The sequence below is a fragment of the Talpa occidentalis genome, unplaced genomic scaffold (genome assembly GCF_014898055.3).
Source record: "Talpa occidentalis isolate TD23 unplaced genomic scaffold, MPIMG_talOcc4v2.1 talOcc4.3, whole genome shotgun sequence".
Lineage (NCBI taxonomy): Eukaryota > Metazoa > Chordata > Mammalia > Eulipotyphla > Talpidae > Talpa > Talpa occidentalis.
In genome coordinates this window covers 130,093,875-130,117,328 of record NW_023603184.1, presented here as the reverse complement: position 1 = coordinate 130,117,328, position 23,454 = coordinate 130,093,875, and the positions used below count along the sequence as shown (strand labels likewise).

The following is a 23,454-nucleotide window of genomic DNA, read 5'->3' as shown; positions in this document are numbered from 1 at the left end:
ATCCTCTCACCCCTATAACCTCTGGACAGTACCCCAGTTCTTGTATGTATAAGCAAATCTTAAAAAACAAACTAGAAGAGGATCAAAAGATGATCTAAAGGAAGTATGGTTTAATGCAATGATTGTATTAGTCATACCCCAAGTTTTATAGAACCAATAAAAGGAGCATTTCAAAATTTTAATCAAGTCAATTTTCCAAAAAGCATATTTGGAAAATCAATTTTCCAGAAAGTATGACTTAATTTTTCTACAAATCTGGTGAGGAAAAGCACTTTTTGCATTCATAGAGGTTTTTCACATCCAATTACATCAAAGAACAGAAGGGAAAGTTGAAACATCATTACAAGACAAAGGACAATCAAGCATTTCTAGTTAGAATAGAAAAAATGCTTATTAACTTTCAAATTTGCATTTAAAAAGTCAACAAAGTTTAGGATATTTTTTATTCCTTCATATTAAAACAATTCAGTTTGACCTTATCTGGCTATTCATGTGCTTAGATGCCAAATTATCAGCTGGGTTAACTTCAATGCAACCTTAAATCATGAAATCCAACTAGGAAGGAAACTAGTGTCACCAAAACAACCAAGTTCTTGAGTGGTGCTTTCAAATCTGCATTTGGACCATGTGTTCAATGTGGCCCACAAGGCATCTAAGCGCTATGTTTTTCTTAGGCAGGTCGGCAGGCAGGTATTTTCTGGAGGACAGAGGTGATTGTTATCCAGATTGAAGGAACCGCCAAGCCAAAGTTGTCACTATTGAAAGTGATATCTGTACTTGCTTCAAACTCAATTCTTTGCTTCTTTCCTCACTGCAATCCAGGGTAAAACTGGAAATATCTGACATATTTTGGGAGAACCAAAACTGTGGTGAACCAAGTTAGTGCCAGTGTTTTGAAGAAAGGCAGTTTGTCTATCTCATTATTTTTATTCTGGCAATGTTCTCAGGAGAGTGGGTTTATTCCATTTTTTCAATGTTTCAGTCACAAACTTCTATTTTTCAAGAAATAAAAAAATCAATAGTCAATTTTAAATAAAAAGAAAAGATATACTTGGGCTTTAAAGCAATATGCAGCACACAAGCAGGAAAACTGAACTATGATTTAATTCATTTTATAAAATTGCCTACAAAAGCAATAACAGCTGTTTAATTGTTGTTTTCCACTAAGCAGAAGAAAATCCTTTAAATACTAAAATATGATTAGAATTAAAAAGTATAAATGGGAGCATCATTTATTTTAATATGTCAAAAAGAAAATTACAGATTACAAGAAACATTTTTTTAAAATGGTGAAACTATAGGGGCCTCCCTGGTGGTGCAAGGGGTTAGGAAGCAGCTTTATGAAGCTATCCACAGCCACTGCAGCACGAGTTCAATCCCTAGCCAGGGAGTTACCCACATGGCACAGGAGACCTCTCCTGACTTGCCCTCTGCTCCCCTCAGCAGTGTATTTCAGTCAGTCTGCCTGTTCTGTTCCCCACTCTGTCTCTGGTGAATCCTCTCATCCTCTGCACCTCTGGCCTGTACCCCAGTTCTTGTATGCGTAAATAAATAAATATTTTAAAAATGATGAAATTATAAATGCATATGTAATTGAAATCAAGTTAATGAATAAATATCTATTTTTTAATAGGGAAATTCTGTTTACTACCTAAGAACTTAGCATTTGCCAGTTATTTTTTTGACTCAAAAGTAAAGAAAAAAGGGCATTGGTAACATTTTATTTTGATCTTCAAAAGGGATATATAACATCGCCCCAAGACAAATACTTTTTATTCTTTTGAATGAGAAGTATAATTAGCTTAATGACTTAAAACACCCTTTTGCTTCGTTGTTGACGTTGTCCATTTGTTAGAAATGAAGTTTATATGAGCTACTGACCTACAACAGTAAAGCAATTCTTACCTTACAGCCATTGACAAAGGACATGCATTTTAGAATTCTCTTTACAGGGTATTTCAGTAGCACTTTCAATTGGGCCAAACTATTACACTGGGCTCCATATTCTGGGAATGAGCAAAAAATTGGTTGTTGAACATTTGTGTGTTTCTTAATTGTTACTTCACCGATGTCTCTTTGAAGGACCAATTACCCTCCCTTTTCATATTCTTCCCAGATCATTAACATTCATCACTAAGAAAATACTTTTCATTAGGTGTCTTAGTGTTATACATTTTTTTCTTTACTCCCAAGCCTAGCTCCTATTTTCAGATGTCATCAGGTTTTCTGCTATACATTTTCCATTAGCTTAATTTGTTTCTGTTTTAGCCAACAGTTGGATAGTCTTTACCTTGAATTTAGTTTCCTCTGGCAATTTCTTGATTTACCTCAATGGTTCTAGTATTCCTTTCTAAGAAACTTTTCTACAAATGGATTGTTCACACAGTGCTACCATCTTTGTAGACCCATCATATTTTCATGATTTCTATTCTCAAAAGCAAATATGAATATACTAATTTTCTCCTTTTTGTATTAACCCAAGAAATATTCTACTACAGAAAATAAGAAATGCATGACATGCAAGAAAGAATATGAAGATGAATAGTGTCTACTTCAAAACACTTACAATTGGACCTGCCTGGTGGCACAATGGGTTAAGATGCAACCTATGAAGCTATCTGCAGCCACTGCAGCATGAGTTTGATCCCCAGCCAGGGAGCTACCCACATGGTGCAGCAGACCTCTCCTGACTCGCCCGCTACTCCCCTCAGCACTATATTTCAGTTAGTCTGCCTGTTCTGTTCCCCACTCTGTCTGTGGTGAATCCTCTCAGCACCACCCCCCTCAACTCTGGTCTGTACCCTAGTCCTTGTATGCATAAACAAATCTTTTAAAAAAATAAAACACAATCTAGTGATGGGAATAAAACAAGCAACAAGTATCCTCAGTAAAATGTTTGAGATGATCTTTCCCATTGTATACAAATATCAAAGAGTATATTGTAAGCTTGAAATTAATATATATTTATTATACTTGGATCAAAATGTTGACTATGCTCAATGCTACTAGCAAGACATAAACATGGAACAGGAAGATTTACATGCGACAATAAAACCAACATCAGCTTTGGGTCTTTATCATGGACTTTTGGGAATGTTTCTTGCATGGCATGTAGCCTCTGAAAATGTTTTTCCTTGTTTCACAAGGGTCTGCACATAATAAAAAAAACCACAACAGATTGGTTAGGTAATAAATGTAACTTGATTTTTAGTTCAATCAGAAGGCTGACCAATCACACAGGGGTCACTGGTGAGAAGATCCACAGTGCTCAAAGTCCAGAACTTCCTTGCCTTATGTTTCCAAACAGAAAATTTGCAATGAGAATCTTGAATCTAATTTTCAGGCTGCTGAAGCTGAATCATCGATTAAAGATGATTTTTCTCTGAATCTTGAGCCCAATCTTATTATCCAATTTACCTAATCTTCTCAAGTTTTGAGTATTGCTGTAATCAATTGTAAAAGCAGATGTCTTATTCTCCTTTCCGAGTTCTGATAGCCACCTAATATTTGCACATTTGCAAGTTTTAACCAGAGCCTCAGACCTTTGCTTTCTGCCTTGCTCATCAGCGTGACTGGGTTTTGAATTGTATTTTTTATGAGTGTTGCCGAATGGTGACTCACTCTGGGAGAGGAGACACAGTGAGCAGACAGCAAGCAGCTCTGTGTCCTTTTCCCCTCAGGACTCATGAAGTCAGAGTAGATCATGTTTAACTTGCCGGGTCTGCAATGCAGCACCAGTTGTTCTGTTCATCTGCTTCTGATATGAATTCCAGGCTCCCTGAAAGTCAAAGGACGTGCTTTATGTAATGTGCTAAGAAGCAGTGAAGTGTGAGGGAAAGAGAGGAAGAGCAAAAGGCTTGCTACCTGAAGTAGAAACAGTTGGTGCACCTCAGTAGCTTGGAGAGGAAAGAAGCATGACGACTGCTAAGAACTCTCCAGCTACTAACCTCCAGCAGAGAGAAAATCAAACCCAAAGTCCAACCTCATGGTGCTGTTTGGCACAGAGTAGTAGATATTTTTTTCAGGTGTATACATGTAAGATAATCAACATGCACACACACATATACACACACATATATCACAATTTTTAAAAATAAATTTTTCATTGATGCTGACCATATTCTCAATATGTTATAGCAATTTATTTGTTCCAAACTACTATTAGGGTTGTCTCTCTCTTTTTTCCTTTTCTCTTTTGTGAGGTGAGACTTCTTAGAACTACAGCAAGATACAGATCAAAGCTGTGCAAAATCCTAACCAAAACAAAAGCTGAGACAGTCCAAAAAATGACTTCAGGAGGACTGACTTCCATGATTGATTGTCCTCATCTGCTCACGATGCAAAATAAAGGATTTTATGAGCTGTTTAGAATTCTACTCTATATCGAGATTTAGAAGACCTCAAAGGTTGAAATACATGAAAAAATGATGAAAAAGCAGGAGAGCAAATTAAGAGAAAATCTGATAAGATCTTAGAAAATGCAAGATCAGGATAAAAGATCAAGAAAAAAACCCACAGTGCTAATTAAATTATTAAGTTGTACTTACATTTACAGACAAGCCAGACAGAAATATTTTTACAAGTAGGTCTGAATTGTTCTTTGCACAAATCTGTTGCCTTCATTAAGATTTAAATTCGGCACAGTAATTTTTCAAAGTGTCAGTGGACAGAAGAGGATGCTAAAATACTATTTTTCTTATCACTTGTGATATGGTTCTGACATTAAGCACAAAACAAGACAATAAAGAAACAAGAGTGATTTCCGTGGGTACATGGAAGGAATTTTCTGGAAGAACATGTAAGGGAGTAAATATGCATGCAAATTAATTTCATTTTAAGATATCATGTTATATCATGTCACATAGAACCTTGCTCTTCACAACTTGAAACGTTTATAGCCAATAAAAATTCCAAGAATCATGTTTTAATATGTTGTGTCATTGGGTTTGATTAAAACAAAACTAGAGAAATCAAGTTTTCCTAAAATTTTGATTCAGAAATACCGGCTTAAAAATTTTCATCCTACACTAAGACTTTGGCTGCAGAACACAGATAGATCTAAGGTAGATTTTTATAGGAAAACTGCCCTATAGCTGCACATTTAAACAAACAACTTTATCTGGTGCTCTCTTTTCCGCCAATTTGTAAACCAGTCTAAGTTTTAGCCAGCAATACCTACTGTACGCAAGAGTAAGAGATGCAGCTCTTTGTTATAATGTCCATATAAGCCAGCTGTCAATTAGGTCCAGATCTTTCTATTTACCAACAAGACAAGCCACATAACAGGACTGAAACTAAAACCCACAACCTGTTTATAATGGTATAGAGATCACATAGGACAAAGCAAACGTGACAAATACAAACCTCATGGAATTGCCTTGTTATCAATCCTTGTCTTTCTCACTCACTCTAGCCCCAGATGCCTAACCTTTTGGAGGAAAACAATGAAAAGATCCCTCTTTTCTTTCCTCATCCATCGCCGCAGTCAGGCCCAGACGCTTCGCAGTGAGGCGGTGTGCTTTTCTGCAGATCCACCCTTGAATGCTAAATAACTGCACACTCCTCTCTCTGCGGAGCTCAGGGAAATGGCAGCCTGAGCAATGAGTGGTTGGCATGGCAACAAGGAAAGAAAAATCTGCAACCTCTTGTATTGTTAGCCAGCTTGTTTATTTGCCACAGGGGGTGGTACAAAGAGCTTTGATGGTTTTGCGGAAGAAATGGCTTTGTACTACTTTGCCCTGTGTACATAAATATATTACATACAATACTCCCTATTTCAAATGAGATGATGACTCTGACTAGTAAATCTTAAATACAGGAATGGAGGCAGGGGACATGTAAGAAAAGGCAGGTTTGAATTTTCTAAGATTGAAAAGAAACAGAAGCTGAGGTACATTCAGGTTTTTGCATGTGAACGATGACAGACTTTTCCTATATTTGCATATTTTCAAGCTAAAGGTTATACTATTAGCAAAAATAAACTTCCATATCGGAATACATATATGACTTGGCTGTGTGAGTTGTATAGGTATTAAAGTGCAGACCAAGGCTTTTGGAGGGGAAGTTCCATTGGTAAACTGAAAAGGTGAGCTTGGAAATAATCTAGAAGTTCTCACTACTCTGGCAGAGAGCAGACCTTGATTGTCTGGGGAGCTATTAGGAAAACAGAGTAATTTGGGGAATGGAGATAATTAACTTGAGAAATGCCCTATCATTTTAAAATTTACTCTATCCAATAGCTACAATGGCATTTGCTGGTCATGAAGTCACTATACATCTGACTAGTGTTTCTTCCTATCATCCTCCCAGAGGACAGACAGAGTCAGCACTTTACATGGTTTTACATACTTGAATGTTTTGACATCTATCAACTTGTCAGTATTGCCCCCTTTTAAGAATGCTGTAAAACAGAAATAATTTTTTGATCTTCTGCTATTCTTAATGCTTCATCAGTACGGTGGTTCGACATTCAAATGGCCTTCTTTGGCTGTAACTGATAATCACTGACACTGCCTGTGTGGCAGGGAAAAAGCACTGGTCTGCAAGGCAGGAGACCTGCATCTGGTGTTGTCATGCGATCTTGGATGGGTGACTGCAGGGGAGGACTATGAAAGGTCATCTGACTGGTCCCTTCCAGCCTTCTATCATGCAATCCATAACAACAGCAGATAAGTACTGAATTTCATCACTTATTCTAATAAAGAATATTAACATTTACAATTTAGTGTGAGGTGAAAAATCTCTCATCACAAAGGATCTTGAAAACTCTCACAACCAGTAGCAGGTTTATAAAGCCAAATAAATGATAAACTATAGGGAAAATCTCATACCACCTCTTGGGGGCAGGACAGTTCGGCTGCACTGGATCATAAGCACACTCACAATTCAGCTCCCTCTCTCATTGTGTAAACCTAAGCATGCATGTCACGTAGCCATTCTGTACCTTGTTTTCTTCTTTGTAAAATGAAGATACTAATGATGGATACATTCACAGAAGTCCCAAGTAGATCAAATGAGATGAAAGATGTGATGATGCTTTAGAAACTGAAGGGCACTATGAAAGTGTGCAATGCTATAAAAACATCCAAGTTGTAGTTTTACACATAGTTCTTAAAGCAATCCTTAATGGATGAATAAGAAACAGTAAATCTTTTATTCACTATAGATGTAAAGGAAGTGGCAGTGAAATGAAGAGAGTTTTCAGAGCAAGTTCAGAAACTTAGAACTACTACTTTGTTTGCAAGTCCCAGCTTCTGCTATTAGAATAAGCATTTTATTTTTTTATTTTTTATTTTTTATTTTTTTTGTTTATACATGCACTGGGTACAGTCAGAAGCGCGGGAGGGTGAGAGAATTCACCAGAGCCAGAGCGGGGAGCAGAGCAGGCAGAAGGACTGAAGTACACTGCTGAGGGGAGCAGTGGGGGCAGGAGAGGTCTGCGCACCATGTGGGATCCTCCTCCGGTGGCCGGGGAGCAGCCGGGGATCAAACCGGCGCCGCAGAGGCCGCGGGCAGCTTCGCAACCCAGCGCTCAACCGCTGCGCCACCGGGGAGGCCCTAGAATAAGCATTTTAAAAATGATCCTATAAACAGGAACAGTAAGGCTAGTATTTGTGCTATTAGATGATGAGATGCTATATTAAGCAAAAGCGAGCTACATTGTTAGTCACATGCACCATGATTATAGAAATCAATTGCTATCTATGTTCTTAAAATGTTATTTTAAAGGTTACTTTACTTTTTCATTTTACATTTCTGAAATGATTTTCCATTCAAATGTATATATTTTTTATACATCAGTGCTTCTGCTTTATATGAGAAAACTGATGTTTCTTGACATGAATTTAGTGTAAGTTTCTCCCACCCCAGATAAGAAACTTAAAGATGAAACTCCTAATTTTCACTAAGAGTTGGAATGTTGGGGACCAAAATGCATTCCTCCTATTCTCCTCAATAAAGATACAAAAGAGAGAAAGGGTTTACTACAAGTCACTCTTCTTATTTTAAAAGGACTCTTTAGATTTATTATAATAACTTTCTTAAGTGGTTAGATTCTGAACAATTTTCTCATTTCTTTTTACAAGCTTCTGTGGCATGCCTTCTATTAAGGACACTTTAATGAGTCAATGGAGTAAAAATCTTAAAGTATGAGAAGTTATACTACAGTGGGCAATTAATTCTATTTATCTTTCTATGGATTAGCTTCAAATTATAAGAAAAGAGACAAATTGTAAAAGAGAAGCTGGAAAGAAATACTATTTAAAATATTATTGCCGGGCCTCCCCTGGTGGCGCAGAGGTTGAGCGCTGGGTTGCGAAGCTGCCCACAGCCTCTGCAGTGCTGGTTCGATCCCCGGCCACCAGTGAGGGTCCCACATGATGTGCAGACCTCTTCTGCCGCCCGCTGCTCCCCTCAGCAGTGTGTTTCGTCAGTCTGTCTGTTCTGCTCCTGGCTCTGGCTCTGGTGGAGTCTCTCACCCTCCCGCGCTTCTGACTGTACCCAGTGCTTGTATAAATAAATAAATCTTTAAAAAAAATTAAAAAAAAACCCCAAATATTATTGCCTTTAGCATTCTCTTCCCCATTAGTCTCTGTGCAAAAGATCAAAGATAGGAAGACTATGGGCTTAAGTCTTTAAAAACCAAAAACTATTATGCCCCCAGAAATAAAAGTGAACAATGAAAGAAGATGATGAAGGAGAATGAGGTAATATCCTTAGTTGAAATAATACTCTGATGAAGGAAAGAAGGAGAAACATGAGATGGCTTCAATTCATTTATCATGTGATCTTGTTAAAGAGATAAAAAAGAAATCACCTTGGGGGAAAAAAAAAAACCTTATTTTTTTTTTTTAAAGGGGACTTTTTTTTTTAAAGATTTATTTATTTATTTATTTATACAAGCACTGGGTACAGTCAAAAGCGCGGGAGGGTGAGAGAATTCACCAGAGCCAGAGCCAGAGCGGGGAGCAGAACAGGCAGACGGACAAAGTACACTGCTGAGGGGAGCAGTGGGCAGCAGGAGAGGTCTGTGCGCCATGTGGGACCCTCGCCCGGTGGCTGGGGATAGAACCGGCGCTGCAGAGGCTGCGGGCAGCTTTGCAACTGAGTGCTCAACCACTATGCCACCGGGGAGGCCGAAAAAAAACCCACCTTATTTCTAAAGATGAAGAGCAAACTATAGCTAATAAGGACAGAAGAATAATCTTTGAAATCAACCGGTAATGATGTGGACACCACAACATATTGCCAAGGACCTGAAGTCACCAGGAAATGCTTCAAGTTCATGATGTCCAGAGAAGCATCTGTATAGGGGGAAATTCAATATACTGGTAGATTACATGTTAATTACAAACTACTGGGATAATAGCTAGCTCCCTAGCCCCCTTTGACACAGTCACCTCATAATAGAACATCAGTTCATATCAGCGGTCTCCATCATCAAAGGTGAGCATTTTTAAAGACTATATTTGAGACTGAAAAACATTTATTTTTACTTGTTATTAGTCTTGTTTGTAATTTGTGAAACATTTATAGATAAACTATCAATAATAACATTTATTATTTTATTACGCTAAGTTTGGGGAGAAATTTAATTGCATACTAACTCATCACCAGAACATCCTCTGTGGGTATAGTTTTCCACACATGGATATTTTATGGATCCAATATTTGCCTTGTTATTTCTGAGGGGACTTAGTTTAAAAATGATACTGTAGTTTGTATGGAACACATCATTCTGGTGACCCACAGCTGGCTGTTTACAAACTTGGTCACTCTGAACATCCATATAAAACTTTCATAATCAGTCTCCCCAAAGTAATATGACTCATTTGCTATGTACTGAGTTAAGTTAAAAAATAATTCTGGATGGTCCTGAACCCATAATTTAGAAGAAATATTTTTAAATTTTTTTACTTACATTATTTTCCCAAAGAAGCTGGCAAAGACACACTGACCTGGCAAGTAGATTTTTCTGATGTTCTTAAATACTTAATTAAGACTATTGAAAAAATGAAATAGTGCATGATGTTGGTTTTCTGCTGCGTGACTAAGCCTGCTATTATGAGTTTTCTCTTGAGGGTAGAATAAGTCTTTAGTTGTCAGTGACAGTCAAGTGATGAGAGTCCAAATGCAAAGTGACACATTTCAGCGTGTCCACTTCTCCTGCATTCATTCACTCATTCATTCACTCAACCAACACATGTTTATTGAGTACTTGAGGTATAATTTTAGGATATGATAAGAAAAACCTTGGTCTTTTGCATTATCTCTCTCATTTCCCATCACTATTTTGTTCCTTAGCCCTTCTTGGTGATTCCCTTCACAATTCTCCAAGGTAGTCTTTCTGATACCCAAGTCCTATCCTTTTCAATCTGTGTTAAAACTCATGTGTCAAAAACATTCCTTGAGTGAGAGTGTCATGTTTTCCATATTAATACCATACCACCACCAATAATAATATTAATACTAATTAATATATATTATTTGAGTCATTCACTTGGTATACTTAACTCTGCACATTGTAACCATAAGAGGTAAAACATATTTTTGTTTCATTCTTAACCATAGGTTTTTACTAATGGGTCACATGTGGTTGCTGGGCACTGCAACACTTCAAATTCTTGAATCATAGTGGACACTGCCACCCTCTTTTTTCTGTTGCATGTATGAGAAAGAGTACAATTAAAAAAAATTACACTATGTACTTATGTGATTTTTCAAGTCTTTGAAATACCCTCCTCCTTGTCACCCTACTAAAATTTAAATATATTTTCTTAACAAAATGTATGTACACTTGGTAAATGTTGCTGATTAACTGATGGAGTATAGAAAACTAACTTTTAAAGAAGGGATGGCTTTGACGGGGGGACAGCCTTTTATACTACTTGTAGTTTACTTGCTCTTTTTGGGTAGCGTATCTATAAGTTGCTGTGTTCAAATGCATTCAATTCTGAATTACAGAGAAAATAAAACAATAGTAAAGAATAATATAGGATAGGCTAATGTTTCTGTATGACATTAACAATATTAATGACTATGTCATTAACTATAATATAATCAGTGCTAGAATAGAGGACAATACAGGTAGTAATTATACTTTGAAAGGAAGTATTTAAGAGTAAATTATATTATGTTTGCCTTTAAGCATCTCTATATTAGCTCTTTTTTTTCTTTTTTAGATTTATTTATTCCTGTATACAAGAACCAGGGTACAGGCCAGATGTGCATGAGGGTGAGAGGATTCACCAGAGACAGAGTGGGGAACAGAACAGGTGGACAGACTGAAATACACTGCTGAGGAGAGCAGTGGCAGTGGGTGAGACAGGAGAGGTCTGCCGCACTGTGTGGATACATCCCGGGCAGGCTGGGATTGAACCCGTGCTGCAGAGGCTGCGGACAGCTTCACAGCGCTGCGCTCAATCGCTTGCACCACCAGGGAGGCCCTCTATATTGGTTCTTAAAAACTATTAGAGAGAGTATGATATGATTCCTGTATACATAAGTATTTTTATTTCTTTTGCTCTCTCTCTCTCTCTCTCTCTCTCTCTCTCTCTCTCTTTCTTTTTGGAGGCTGGGACTGTACTCTTTCTTTTATACTCTAAAAAGTAAATATGCTACTAATCAATAAATCAATCTGATTTAGGTCCAATATTATTAAAGAAAATCAGTAAAAACTATTTGTGAAGTTTTCTTTCAATGAATTATAATACTGACAGCTTCTAGCAAAATAGATATACATTGAGCCATTTGTTTATCTATTGAAATCAATGTGATAAAAATAAAATGGGGAGATAAGGTTGAAAATATCACAAATTTGGGAGAATGCTCTCCTCTTGGTATCTTTCCCTTGACTGACTAGAATTCTGGTCCTAGCAATAGTGAAAGTGGATCAACGCTGTAAATAAATTCACTTTCAGATTAAACAGACTTCAAAGCACAAAGAAAGCAGTGGTGGCAGAAAAGCCCTTAGTTACCTGCTGTTTCTCTGTCAGCTGAGGTCAGCTCTCCATTGATCCCATTCTCTTTGGTATTTGAATAGGTGCCCCGAGACCCATGTTCTCCAAAGGCGCCCTCTTCATCCTCCCTGTATGGGAATCCATTGGCACTTCGGACAAGTCCCTCTCCTGCCCCTCCTTGATCCTTAATCTCAGGTGGATGTGGGTGTGCCGATGCCTCTGTCAGCTGAGCTGAGGTCCAGTGAGGTGCCTTTGCTTCATCTTTCCGATCTTCTGCCATTCTCTAATGTTCTGTACTCTCTCCTGTGATTAAAAGAGAGAGAGAGAAAAAAAAAACAGCCATCACTTTGGGGGAATCTGATATATTACTAGCACCAAACTAGGTGAAATTTGTAGCAATTCAATGGTCATTTAAGAACAAAAAAAAAAAAATTAGATTGCTCTTAATATAACAGGTAACCACTGTTAAGATTTTTTTTTTTTAAAGATTTATTTATTTATACAAGCACTGGGTACAGTAAAAAGCGCAGGAGGGTGAGAGAATTCACCAGAGCCAGAGCGGGGAGCAGAGCAGGCAGACTGACAAAATACATTGCTGAGGGGAGCAGCGGGTGCGGCAGGAGAGGTCTGCGTGCCATGTGGGACCCTTGCCTGTGGCCGGGGATTGAACCGGTGCTGCACAGGCTGTGGGCAGCTTCTCAGCCCAGCTCTCAACCGCTGCGCCACCAGGGGAGGCTAATACTTTTTTTTTGTACAGATCTTTTCTGGTGTATCTATTCTTATAATGTATCTATCTACATATACAGTTGACCCTTGGACAACATGGAGGTATGAGGCACTGACACCGCCCGCCCCCCACCCCCGCCACACACACCAGTTGAAAACCCAAGAATAGTTTATCATAGACAGTCAGTATCTACAGGCTCTCCAGCTGTGGATTCAACCAACCAACATTCACAGTTGGTTGAATGCATAAATATGGAGCAAGCAGACAGAAACGAATCCCTGTGTAAGTGGACCCACACAGTTAAAACTTGTGTTGTCCAAGGGTTCGCTGTACTCTATTTTTTTAAATTAATGTTTGATTTTTAAGGACACATCTAACTTTTATTAACATACAATGTTGACTGTACAGTCACACCAAGGAATCCGTTAGTGTAGGAGAAACCTGCAGGATGAGAAAATTGGTAGAAAAAGATAGGGAAAAGCAGGACTGAGGGGAAATGCTTAGTTGCAGGGAATTACTGAATTACTCTTAAAAACACAACTCTCCATGAATCCTAGAAAAGAGAGTGGCCACCATATTAGTCCTTTCAGTTTCAAAGGTGTTCAATTCAAACCAGAGGTAGATTTGCTTTTTTAAAGTTATGCCACTGGTTATTACAGGTAAAATATTTTAAGTAATTTTTCTAGAATCACTGGCATAGAAATAGGAGCTTGAAAACTTGGTAAATACAATAACAACAGTTACTTGCAAATCTACAACTCCCCAGATATTGCATAGGAATGACTGAAAATTCCAAGACAGATATGGGAAATGTCTGAGACACCAGAGCATGATGGGGAGGTGGGAATCCTTAGAATTAATCCCTCCATTCACATATCTGAATATTTAGCTACGATTTCTATAAAGATGAGTATGTGATGTTCTAGACTTCACCCTGCCATTGTCTTCCAGGCAAATAATGAAGGGAGCTAATAAAAGAACCTAAGGACTGTTTCTTCTGAGTTGTGTCTTCTTTATACATCTAATGAAGAAATGATGTAGATGCAAATTGTGACATTCTGGATAACAATATTTTATCAACAGAGAGACTGTTTGCTCAACATCTTTATCTTTATATGCTTCCATTTATTTACTTTTCCTTTACCAGAAGAGTTTAATTAAAATTTCCATATTCTCATTTGGTCCAATCTATTTTGCGTGCAGAATGAAGACTTGTAAATAAATTTAATATAAACAACTTCCATTGTGAATGTCATTTTATAAATTAATAGGTTTTATGTTAGAACTGTTTTAGATTTTGAGAAAAATTGAGCAGACAGCACAGAGAATTTTCTGTTACCCCTGCACATATTTCCCCATTATTACTATCTTTTATTAATGTAGTATATTTGTTATAATGAATGACAAAATATTGACACGTTATCATTTAAGTCCAGAGCTTAAGTCCCCTCATGGATATTATATTACATTTAGTTTCCATGCCTCTTTAGACTCTTGGCTGTGAAGCTTTTAAGATTTTTCTTTATTTTGGATAATTCTGAGAAGCACTGGTCTTAAGTTCAATGTTCCATTGAACATTTTCTCATTTTTTTCAGTTAGTCTTGGGTTTTGTGTTTTGGGGAAGAAGATCAGGAGAGGTCAAGTGCTCAAATAGGCTTGAGAAATGCTGGGGTACACGGGATAAAATCAGAGCTTTCTGATATCTTTTAATGTGCTGTTGGGCATTGGACTCTTGGGAGGGGGTGGCAAAGCACCTTGACCAATTGGCCATCACCCCTTTATGTGAAGCCATATTTATTAATATCTCCAAAAGGACTTGGAAAAAAGTTAGGTTTGTACTTTTGCCCATGTTCAGCTCTGGAAATTCTAACCACAGATATTCAAAGTAAATAAAACCTTATAAGTACTGACAGCTCCAGCTAAAATTGGCATTTTTCTCCCAGGACACTAAGGAAAAGATTTCTCAGTGACTGAAAATCCTCATTTTGAATCTAAAAATCTAATGCCTACATGAAGAGTTAACACTTGGTAATCATCTGCTTAAAATGCTAAAATAATTTGTTTTTAGAAGACAAGACATTTAAAAAGTGAACTGTTAGTATTTAATGCTTTGGTGTTTTGGGGTTCTTTCTTTTTAGTTAATCTACTAAAATTGAAATTATAAATACTGCATAAAATAACTCATTTGTAAGAAGAATGGGCTGGTTGGCCATGCCGATGTCAATTAATAACAGACACAAAGTTAATTTATTACCTAGAATATATCAGCTGACTTTCTGATAAGTCTATTCAGCTAATACTCTTTAAAATGCATGCGGGTTAATCTTATATCACTTTCTAATTTGTCAGACTTTTGAAATTTACATTGTCTAACCATCTATTAAGTGACAATCATTTTTAGAATATTTTAAGCTAGAATTGCAATTGTTCTGACAAAACTTCTTTGACAGAAAATATGATTTGGAAAGATTTCTTTTTGCTCTAGGGAAAAGCTGCTGGAATCAATGGAGACACTACTTGGCCACACTCATTTACAATCACAATGTGACAGTACTGAAATGTCATTCATCCTTGGTAAATTCTCATTTAAACTCCTAATAAGTGTTTTGGGGTCACTTGATTATTTCCACTTTTCAAATGGTATTAATAACATAATTAAAAGTGATCACAACTTCCTTTAATTTTTCCCTGATGTATAATATTATTTTATCAGAGTCTCTGAAATCTGTGAATGTAGAATTAAAGAGGAAAACTGAGTTACAGGACAATACCCTCCAAATATATTTAAAAAAATATGAGAAAATAGGAATTGCAACACTTCATTCCTACTCCACTCTCCACATTGCCAAAGATTACGTATCCTTACTGTTCTTAATGACTGAACAGCTGGGGCCCTGCTTGCTGTTCACACAACCTTCTGGTTTGATAGTGAAGCTGAAAAACTACCTGAACTCTCCTCTTTCAAAGCCTAGCTTGATAACATGAGAAAGGACATTATTAAGTTATGAAGAAATGTTTAAGAGCTGATATTGATCTATAATTTATAATAAGTTGTAATGGGAGTCTTACTATTAGAGCTAAACACAAACTCCAATTTTTTTAATACTATTTTTTCGGATACTATTACCTGCAATATGGATTTTTAAAAGAAATCTGAAATGTTAGAAGTTCAAATTTCTGTTTATGCCAGAAGGAAGTATCACTTAAGGTGATCATGTCATGAATACTATGCTATGTATATTCTTATACATAGACTCCAGTCTTCCTCCTAATTAAAACATACATTTGGAAGAAAAAGAAGCTAGAAGAAGATCTAATGCCAGCCTAAGTGTTAGTTATGGACATGAGTGATGAGTTTCAATCTTTGTTATCGTTTGCTGTTAAACAGTTTTGTCTTGACATTCAAAAGTTCTCTAAGGGCAGACTTATTGCCACTTTCATCAAAATTCTGGCATTTGATATTCCAGTTATTAAAATTACAGCTCTTTTCCTCAATAAGCCTTAGCGTAAGGAGAGAAGGCAATTATTTTACATGTCATGAGATCATTCGCACAAACAGAAAGTGAACCTTTCCCTTCCTTGGTCCAGAACATTTCCAATGAGGTAGTGAGTCTAATCACTGCTGCTTTCAATCAAATTCCTGGGAATGCACCAATTTTTCCTTGTCTGCTTCTAACTGAAGGAGGTGGGAACAGCTCAGAAGAATGTTTAAAATTACCCACTGTCTGTAGCAGGAACCTACTTCATGTTGTGATCAGAGTATTGATACCTTTAAATTATCTTTAGAATATTTATTTTAAATATTCCTTGATATTACTTAATGATTTATAACAAATATACACTTGCTTAAAATATCTCAAATTCAGGTATAATTTTCTTTACAAGTTAGATCATTTTGGAGATGGATGTGAGGGAATAGGCAGAATATGAAATTGCAGTAGACAGTTCTGAACTACTAATGTTCTCAAAAAAGTAACTGAATAATTTATTATCTTGATAATTGAGATGTGTGCTCAAGTGTCTGTGAGTATAGCTTTTCTCTTGGGATTCCCATACAACCACAGACCTCACTGTTTTTCTGTGGATTACAATATTAGAAAGATCACATAGCACAGAAATAGTCCCTGATTATAGTTATTATTGGGCTGTATTAAATACTTTCAAAAACTGGCAAAGAGAAAACAGTTGAAAGCCTGGAAAATCGAAAGGAAAAACACACCAGGTGCCAGATAGGCATGTATTCATTTTTATAATGTGCTGGGCATAGCAGTTCTAGAAAGATTTCTTTGATATGTTCTACCCTGTCATCATGGGATGTACCAGTTCAATAAAAACACTGGGTTTATAATTTTGTGCTGCTACATAACCTAATGATGAACACAAGAAAAAACAACCACTGTTATAAGTAGTGAAGCATATGAATATTGTTTCTCTTTTCATGTAGACTGAGTTATGCCTATACTATTTCTATCCACACAAGTGCTACAAAAAAAAAAACCAACTTTTATTTGGTGCCTAACACTACCAGAATACATGAGTTTGTACATAAGGAGATCTAAGTTTAAATAGTTGAACAGATGATAATTCTGTATTCCTTTTTGATTTCTATGCAAAATTAAGGAAATAGTTCTTTATATGAAAAATTTACATTTAAAATTCAGATAATAGTTTCATTTCTACTCTGAGCTTTTCAAAGTGATTATATAAAATAAGGATGACTTGTTTTTCATCACACACCATGACTAATAAACAGTTCATAAGGGAGTAGGTAGGTGCATAATTATTTGTGATGATGATGGACAGAGTACAAAACTACCCAAAGTTAGGTTTTTATGAGAATTATATAAGATGATAAAAATAAAGCATTATTCTGGGAAAGTTGAATGTGCTTAATAAATTCTACCTATTAGTTGTTATTATGTTATGGTTTTTATCCAACATGTGTATCAATAGGATACAGAGCATGCTTTGTCCTATTTGAAAATCTGAGGCTAGAGAAAACAAATTACTTGATCAAGTTTACTTGTTTCCAGTGAGATCTGGAAGGAGAAGCTAAACATACTAACATCTACACCATTGCTTGCTCTCACTAAGTAGTAAGATTGGTGAAATGTGGGTGAAGTAGAAAGAGAATTCAATCTAGATAATGACACTAACTTCATAACTTCAATCTAGATAATGACACTAACTTCACTGATAACAATCTCCTACATAAGATGTTTAATGGGACCATATATACAAACTAGACTTCACAGCTATGTAGTATTTCGGAACCCTTTTTTCACATGGCGTAAGAGAACTAAGGAATAAATTAGGAATAAATAAATTTAAAAAGTCCTTGAAACCTTAGCCTCTACTGAAGACATTTATCTAAGGACCTGCAGTTAGGTATTGAAGATACAGTGGGAATTTTCTAACTAGAAAATTAGGGTTGAGACTCAACAACAACAAAGAAAATAATCCAGTCAAAAAATAGTCAGAAGAGCTAAAAAGAAACTTCTCTGAAGAGAAAATGCAAATGGCCAACAGGCATATGAAAAAATGTTCAACATCACTTGCAATCAGGGAAATGCAAATCAAAACTACCATGAGATACCATCTTACACCAGTGAGAATGGCACATATTAAAAAAACTAGCAACAACAAATGTTGGCGAGGGTGTGGAGAAAAAGGAACTCTTCTGCACTATTGGTCGGAGTGCAAACTGGTCCAACCACTATGGAGAGCTGTGTGGAGATTTCTGGACCTACTAAACATAGAGCTTCCACAGGATCCAGCAATTCCACTCCTAGGTATTTACCCAAAGAACACAGAAACATCAATTCCAAAGAACACCTGCACCCCTATGTTTATAGCAGCACTGTTTACAATAGCTAAGCTTTGGAAACAACCCAAATGCCCAAAAACAGATGACTGGATCAAGAAGATGTGGTATATATATACCATGGAATATTACTCAGCATTCCAAAAAGATAATCACATGCAATTTGCAGCAACATGGATAGCGCTGGAATGGATCATGCTCAGTGAAATAAGCCAGAAAGAAAAAGAAAAATACCGGATGGTCTCACTCATAGCAGGAATCTAGAAAATTTAAATAAGGGACCAGGAAAATGAATAACTATAAGAAAGTGAAAATCAAAATCGACAAAAAACTATGAACCAGAGACACTCTATGCGAGGTAGAGGGCGGGAGGGGAGGGATTGGGGTCAAAATAAGGGGGTTGCAATTGTATGGGGAATATAAAAATAAAATTTATTAAAAAAAAAAGAAAAAAAGAAAATTAGGGTTGAATCCAAGCATTCCTGCTTACCAGACATGTAAACTTAGACAAGGCTCTCAACCAGAGTGTTAGTATCATAGCATGTAACTCACTATTGAACAAACAAGACAAGGTCATTGTATCAGAGTACAAAACTAGCCAAAGTTAGGTTTTAGTGAGAATTATGTAAGAATTACTACACAAGAAGAAATTCATTCACTATAATTTAATAATTTTTACTAAGTGCAAACTGAAGAATCAGGATAAAAATTTTAATAGAGAAATTATAATTTGGATTTTGACAATTGATGAGTTTGTTTTAAACTTTCTTCAGTTTAAAATTAGATTCTGGACCTGTTTGGCTTTGCCTAGTATCACGTAACAAATGTATGTAAATGGAAATCTCCTTTGGGTACCAATCTGAGGAATATTCTATCGAATTACAGATTTTTCAAAAGAAAAATCATGTCATAGTACTTACTCGCACCACCAACAAGTGAATATTCTTTAGTTCCAGGAAGCTGGCTGGACTAAAAGCTAAATATAGTAATTACTATTTGAGGACAAGATGTTTCAGGGTTTTCTTTGTGAGATGTTGGGAAAGGGCATGACCCAGATGAAGCTGTGCTATAGATCACAAAATAAGATGATAGAAACAAACCCAGAAAGTTGTAGAAGAAAGTGGCAATAATGAAAAGAATAAAAAAGGTTGGGGAAATATAAGTCAAATGAATGTAAGAGCATAAATTCAAAAGCTAAATATTTGTGGTTTTCCAGGAATGAGATCTGCTTTTAGCTATTTAAGACAGGTGAGAGGAAGTCTTGGGGTATTATAAGCAAGATATTATTTTTTTCTGTTTCCTGTCTCTCCAAAAATACAAGTCATAGGACTAGAGCTCTGCCCAAAGATGTCTGGATTAAAATCCCATTCTATATATGGTAAACCCCTATGGCTGATATAAAATATCAGCACTTGTTTTCTGCATTCTTCTGAGTTTAATGCCCTCCTTGTCAGTGGATGTGTTCAAGCAAAAGCTGCATGTTTATCCTGCCACGAACATGATAGAATTAAGGGAAACTATCCAGGATAATGACTGAAATGCCTTCCAACTCCTAAAATTATAAATCTAAATTTATTAAATAATTTATTGAAAACTTTTTTCCAAATATTAGTGGAAAGGGAATAAATGCATTGGGGCTAGAAGAAAAAAATATACAGTCCTTATGCTAAAGGAGCTCACCACCAACAAAATGCAGCCTGGAATGTGCTATCTCAGGGCTGGGACAGGAAGATGTAGAGACAACTCATGTCACACCAGTGAGTGAATTAATACTTTCTGGGTCCAGTATCATCTGAGTTGAGTTTAAGTAGGAATTAGCTAAAGAAAAGAGGGAAGATTTTTAGGAAGAACGAGCCTGAATAACCACATGCAGGTGTTGCCTACATCAAATGAGCCAGGTAACACCTTCCAGGAGGAACCCATAGTGAGTACTCTCAGCATTCCCAAACTCCAGTTTTCACTCTGTTAGATGTTCCTCCATATTTTGACTGTCTCCCTCACTAGGAAACTCTTGATGAGTTCCCAAAGAGAGGGCTGGAATTAATTCAGCTCTCCATCTGCAGCACCTGGTACAGTGTATGCATAGAATAGGCTCAGCAACAAATGTTTACTAAATGAATGAATGCGGTACAAGTGTAGAGACAAGACTGTCCATTGTGATGTAAAAGTGAAACAAGACATGGGGACATGAGGCTGACAGGAAGGCAATGGTGGAGTAGGGAACCATGCCATGCCTTAACTCTGTCCTGAAGGCCATAGGGAAGCCAAGAAACATGTGAGAGAAGGGAGTGGCATAACCAAGCTTATTTTTTAGATTGATTGATTGAGCCATAGTATTAAGCATACATTGGAAGGAGGCATAATGTAGGATGGGAGCACCTCTAGGGGCAGCTGTTTAGGAGAGAAGCATGTAGACCTGGAATATGGTGGTGAGGTTGGGATTGAAACAAGAAGTACATTCTGTGCCCAAAACTTATAAATAAATTAATTAATTATTTTAAAAACCCTAACCCTCTTCTTTTAAGATTGTCTTATGAATCAAAGTTTATTTATTTTCCCTTTCTACCTAGCTATCATCTACGGACATACATATCTTACTACCCATCTGTCTGTTGTAAGAAGGTGTATAATAAAATATCATGTTTTATATACTATATTTACCTTATTATTTTCTAAGTTTGTGGTCCAGTCATATATTATGTTCTGAAGAACTTCTTTTCATTAAACCATACAGTGTTAGAGAAAATTTTGCCTGGTTTTGATGAGTAACGTAAGATATTATTTTGTTGTTGTCTTTTAGCCTGAGTTTCTTAAGGTTTATTTAGATACCACCTTTTAATTATTTTTGGTGACCTGATGACAGGTTACAGATAGAGACACATGTACTTGGTCAGGTCTGCATTCATCCAATATGACACTGAAGCAAGGATATAAAAAAATGTTGGGAAAAAGTCAGAGCCTGAACAACGCAAGAGCTGGATTTTTCCTTGGAGGAACTGTTGCTTTAATAAGTACATACTGAACCTTTTCTTTTCTTTAGATCATTATCAATCATCAGTTTATTATGCTTCTGAGTATCTTATTCAATGAATATTTTTTGAATGCTGACATTACACCATGAATTCTATCAGGCACTAGAAAAATAATGGTGATTAAGATATGGGTCCTAGGCACAAATAGCTCATGCCATGTGCAAGGGAGGCAGATGTGTTAGAAAAATATATGTTACAAGATAATACAGCAAACTCAATAACAGAGGGCATAATAGGTGCTATATGAATATAAACCTGAGTCATATATATTTGAAAAGAAAAATGAATGGATACAAAATACATGTATTACATGCATTTTTAAATATACTAAACTATCATCAAAGAGAGTTGAAAATCTAGCTAATTATATTAAATACTAATTTTCTCCTAGAGAAAGTTAAAATATGAATCATGTAAAAGTAAAGCATGAGTCACAAAAAGCAGATCAATTTCTTTAGTTTCTTATTCTGTTTTGGACTTAGGGGAGGCTGTGTGCTGTGTTGCTCTATGCCACTGCTGGCTGTAATTGTGACTCAGGAGAGTTCTGAGTTAAGTTAAAAGTGGCTTGTTCATTCTGTCAGTTGAGTTGAGCCCAAAAGGAAACATGCATGATGCTTCTAATTTGGAATTCCCTCATAAATCAGCTCTGATCCAATTGGGTCAGTCAGCCTACTGTTTGACTTACCTCTTTGAGTAGGCCTATCTTTGTGTACCCTGCAATGAATCCCAGAAATTTAGGTCAACATTATGGTTTGCTATTTGTATTCTTTAAAGCTTCTGGAGTGAAATATTGTGACACAGATTTGCTGTAGTCTCCAGATCTGAAATGTATATAATCATCCCATGTTTATGAAACCATGTAAAAAAATTGAGCTGGAAAAAATATTCAGCCAACAAATACCACAATGATTAATTTTTCTACAAAGACAAATGCCCTAATCCTATACACAAGTAAAGGCACAGACATACCAACACTAGGCCCATAAGTAAGATCGGAAGATAAGTTCGATGTAGAAATAGACTTTTCATTGGCAAGTCAAGTAATGAAGGATCTCCCCAAGGGTAAATTTGAAAAATTGATTTAGAATGCAAAAAAGGTTAAATTGATTTTAAAATAAAACCAGCTGGGGGAGGGCCTCCCCTGGTGGCGCAGCAGTTGAGCGCTGGGCTGAGAAGCTGCCCACAGCCTCTGCAATGTGATAGCAGGCCCCCCGAGAGGGTCCCACATGGTGTGACAGACCTCTCCTGCCGCGCCCGCTGCTCCCCTCAGCAATGCATTTCGTCAGTCTGCCTGTTCTGTTCCCCGCTCTGGCTCTGGTGAATTCTCTCACTCTCCTGCGCTTCTGACTGTACCCAGTGCTTGTATAAATAAATAAAGAAATCTTAAAAAAAAAAACAAAAACAGCTGGGGGAGAGGACTGTAAGGACAAAGAAGAGAGAGAGTGCAGGGTCTATGGTGGATGGATGGCCACATTGCCTGAGTGGGGCTCCTCCAAATCCATAATGGAAATGTTGTAAGCCAATATTAACTCAATAAAAAATATTTTTAAAATTCAGCTCCTAAATAAAATAAAATAAAACTCATTTCTAGAAAACTCAGAATAATTTTGAGACATATTAATTTTAAAAATATATTAATCATGTCGTACTTTATGTTAACTTTGATACACTTTCATACTTCATCCTAACCACAACTTGTGAAAGGAGAGGAAATTTGTTTTTTTCAATGACAGTAGGATGGGAGGGGAGGGAGTGGAGATAAAGCTGATGGAAAACATCCAGACGAGTTAAAGGTATGACTGATAATGATGTCTCTAAAGAGGAAAGAGAGAAAAACACTGCCCTATTTCTCCCTTCATGGGATTTCAGATGAACAGTAGGGAGAGGAAAATGACAGCAAGAGACCTGTTTACA

At 36.7% G+C, this 23,454-nt stretch overlaps 1 protein-coding gene across 13 annotated transcripts in view; it reads right to left on the bottom strand.

The window, feature by feature from the left end:
* The window catches only part of MAP2 (microtubule associated protein 2), a 291,564-nt gene that overhangs the window by 61,456 nt on the left and 206,654 nt on the right, over positions 1-23,454 (bottom strand). For all 13 annotated transcript variants that reach the window (XM_037523961.2, XM_037523956.2, XM_037523955.2 and 10 more), the window contains one exon: positions 11,976-12,260. In XM_037523961.2, the coding sequence (XP_037379858.1) occupies positions 11,976-12,237 (262 nt within the window). In that variant the 5' untranslated portion in view covers positions 12,238-12,260. The remainder of the gene's footprint in view (positions 1-11,975; positions 12,261-23,454) is intronic.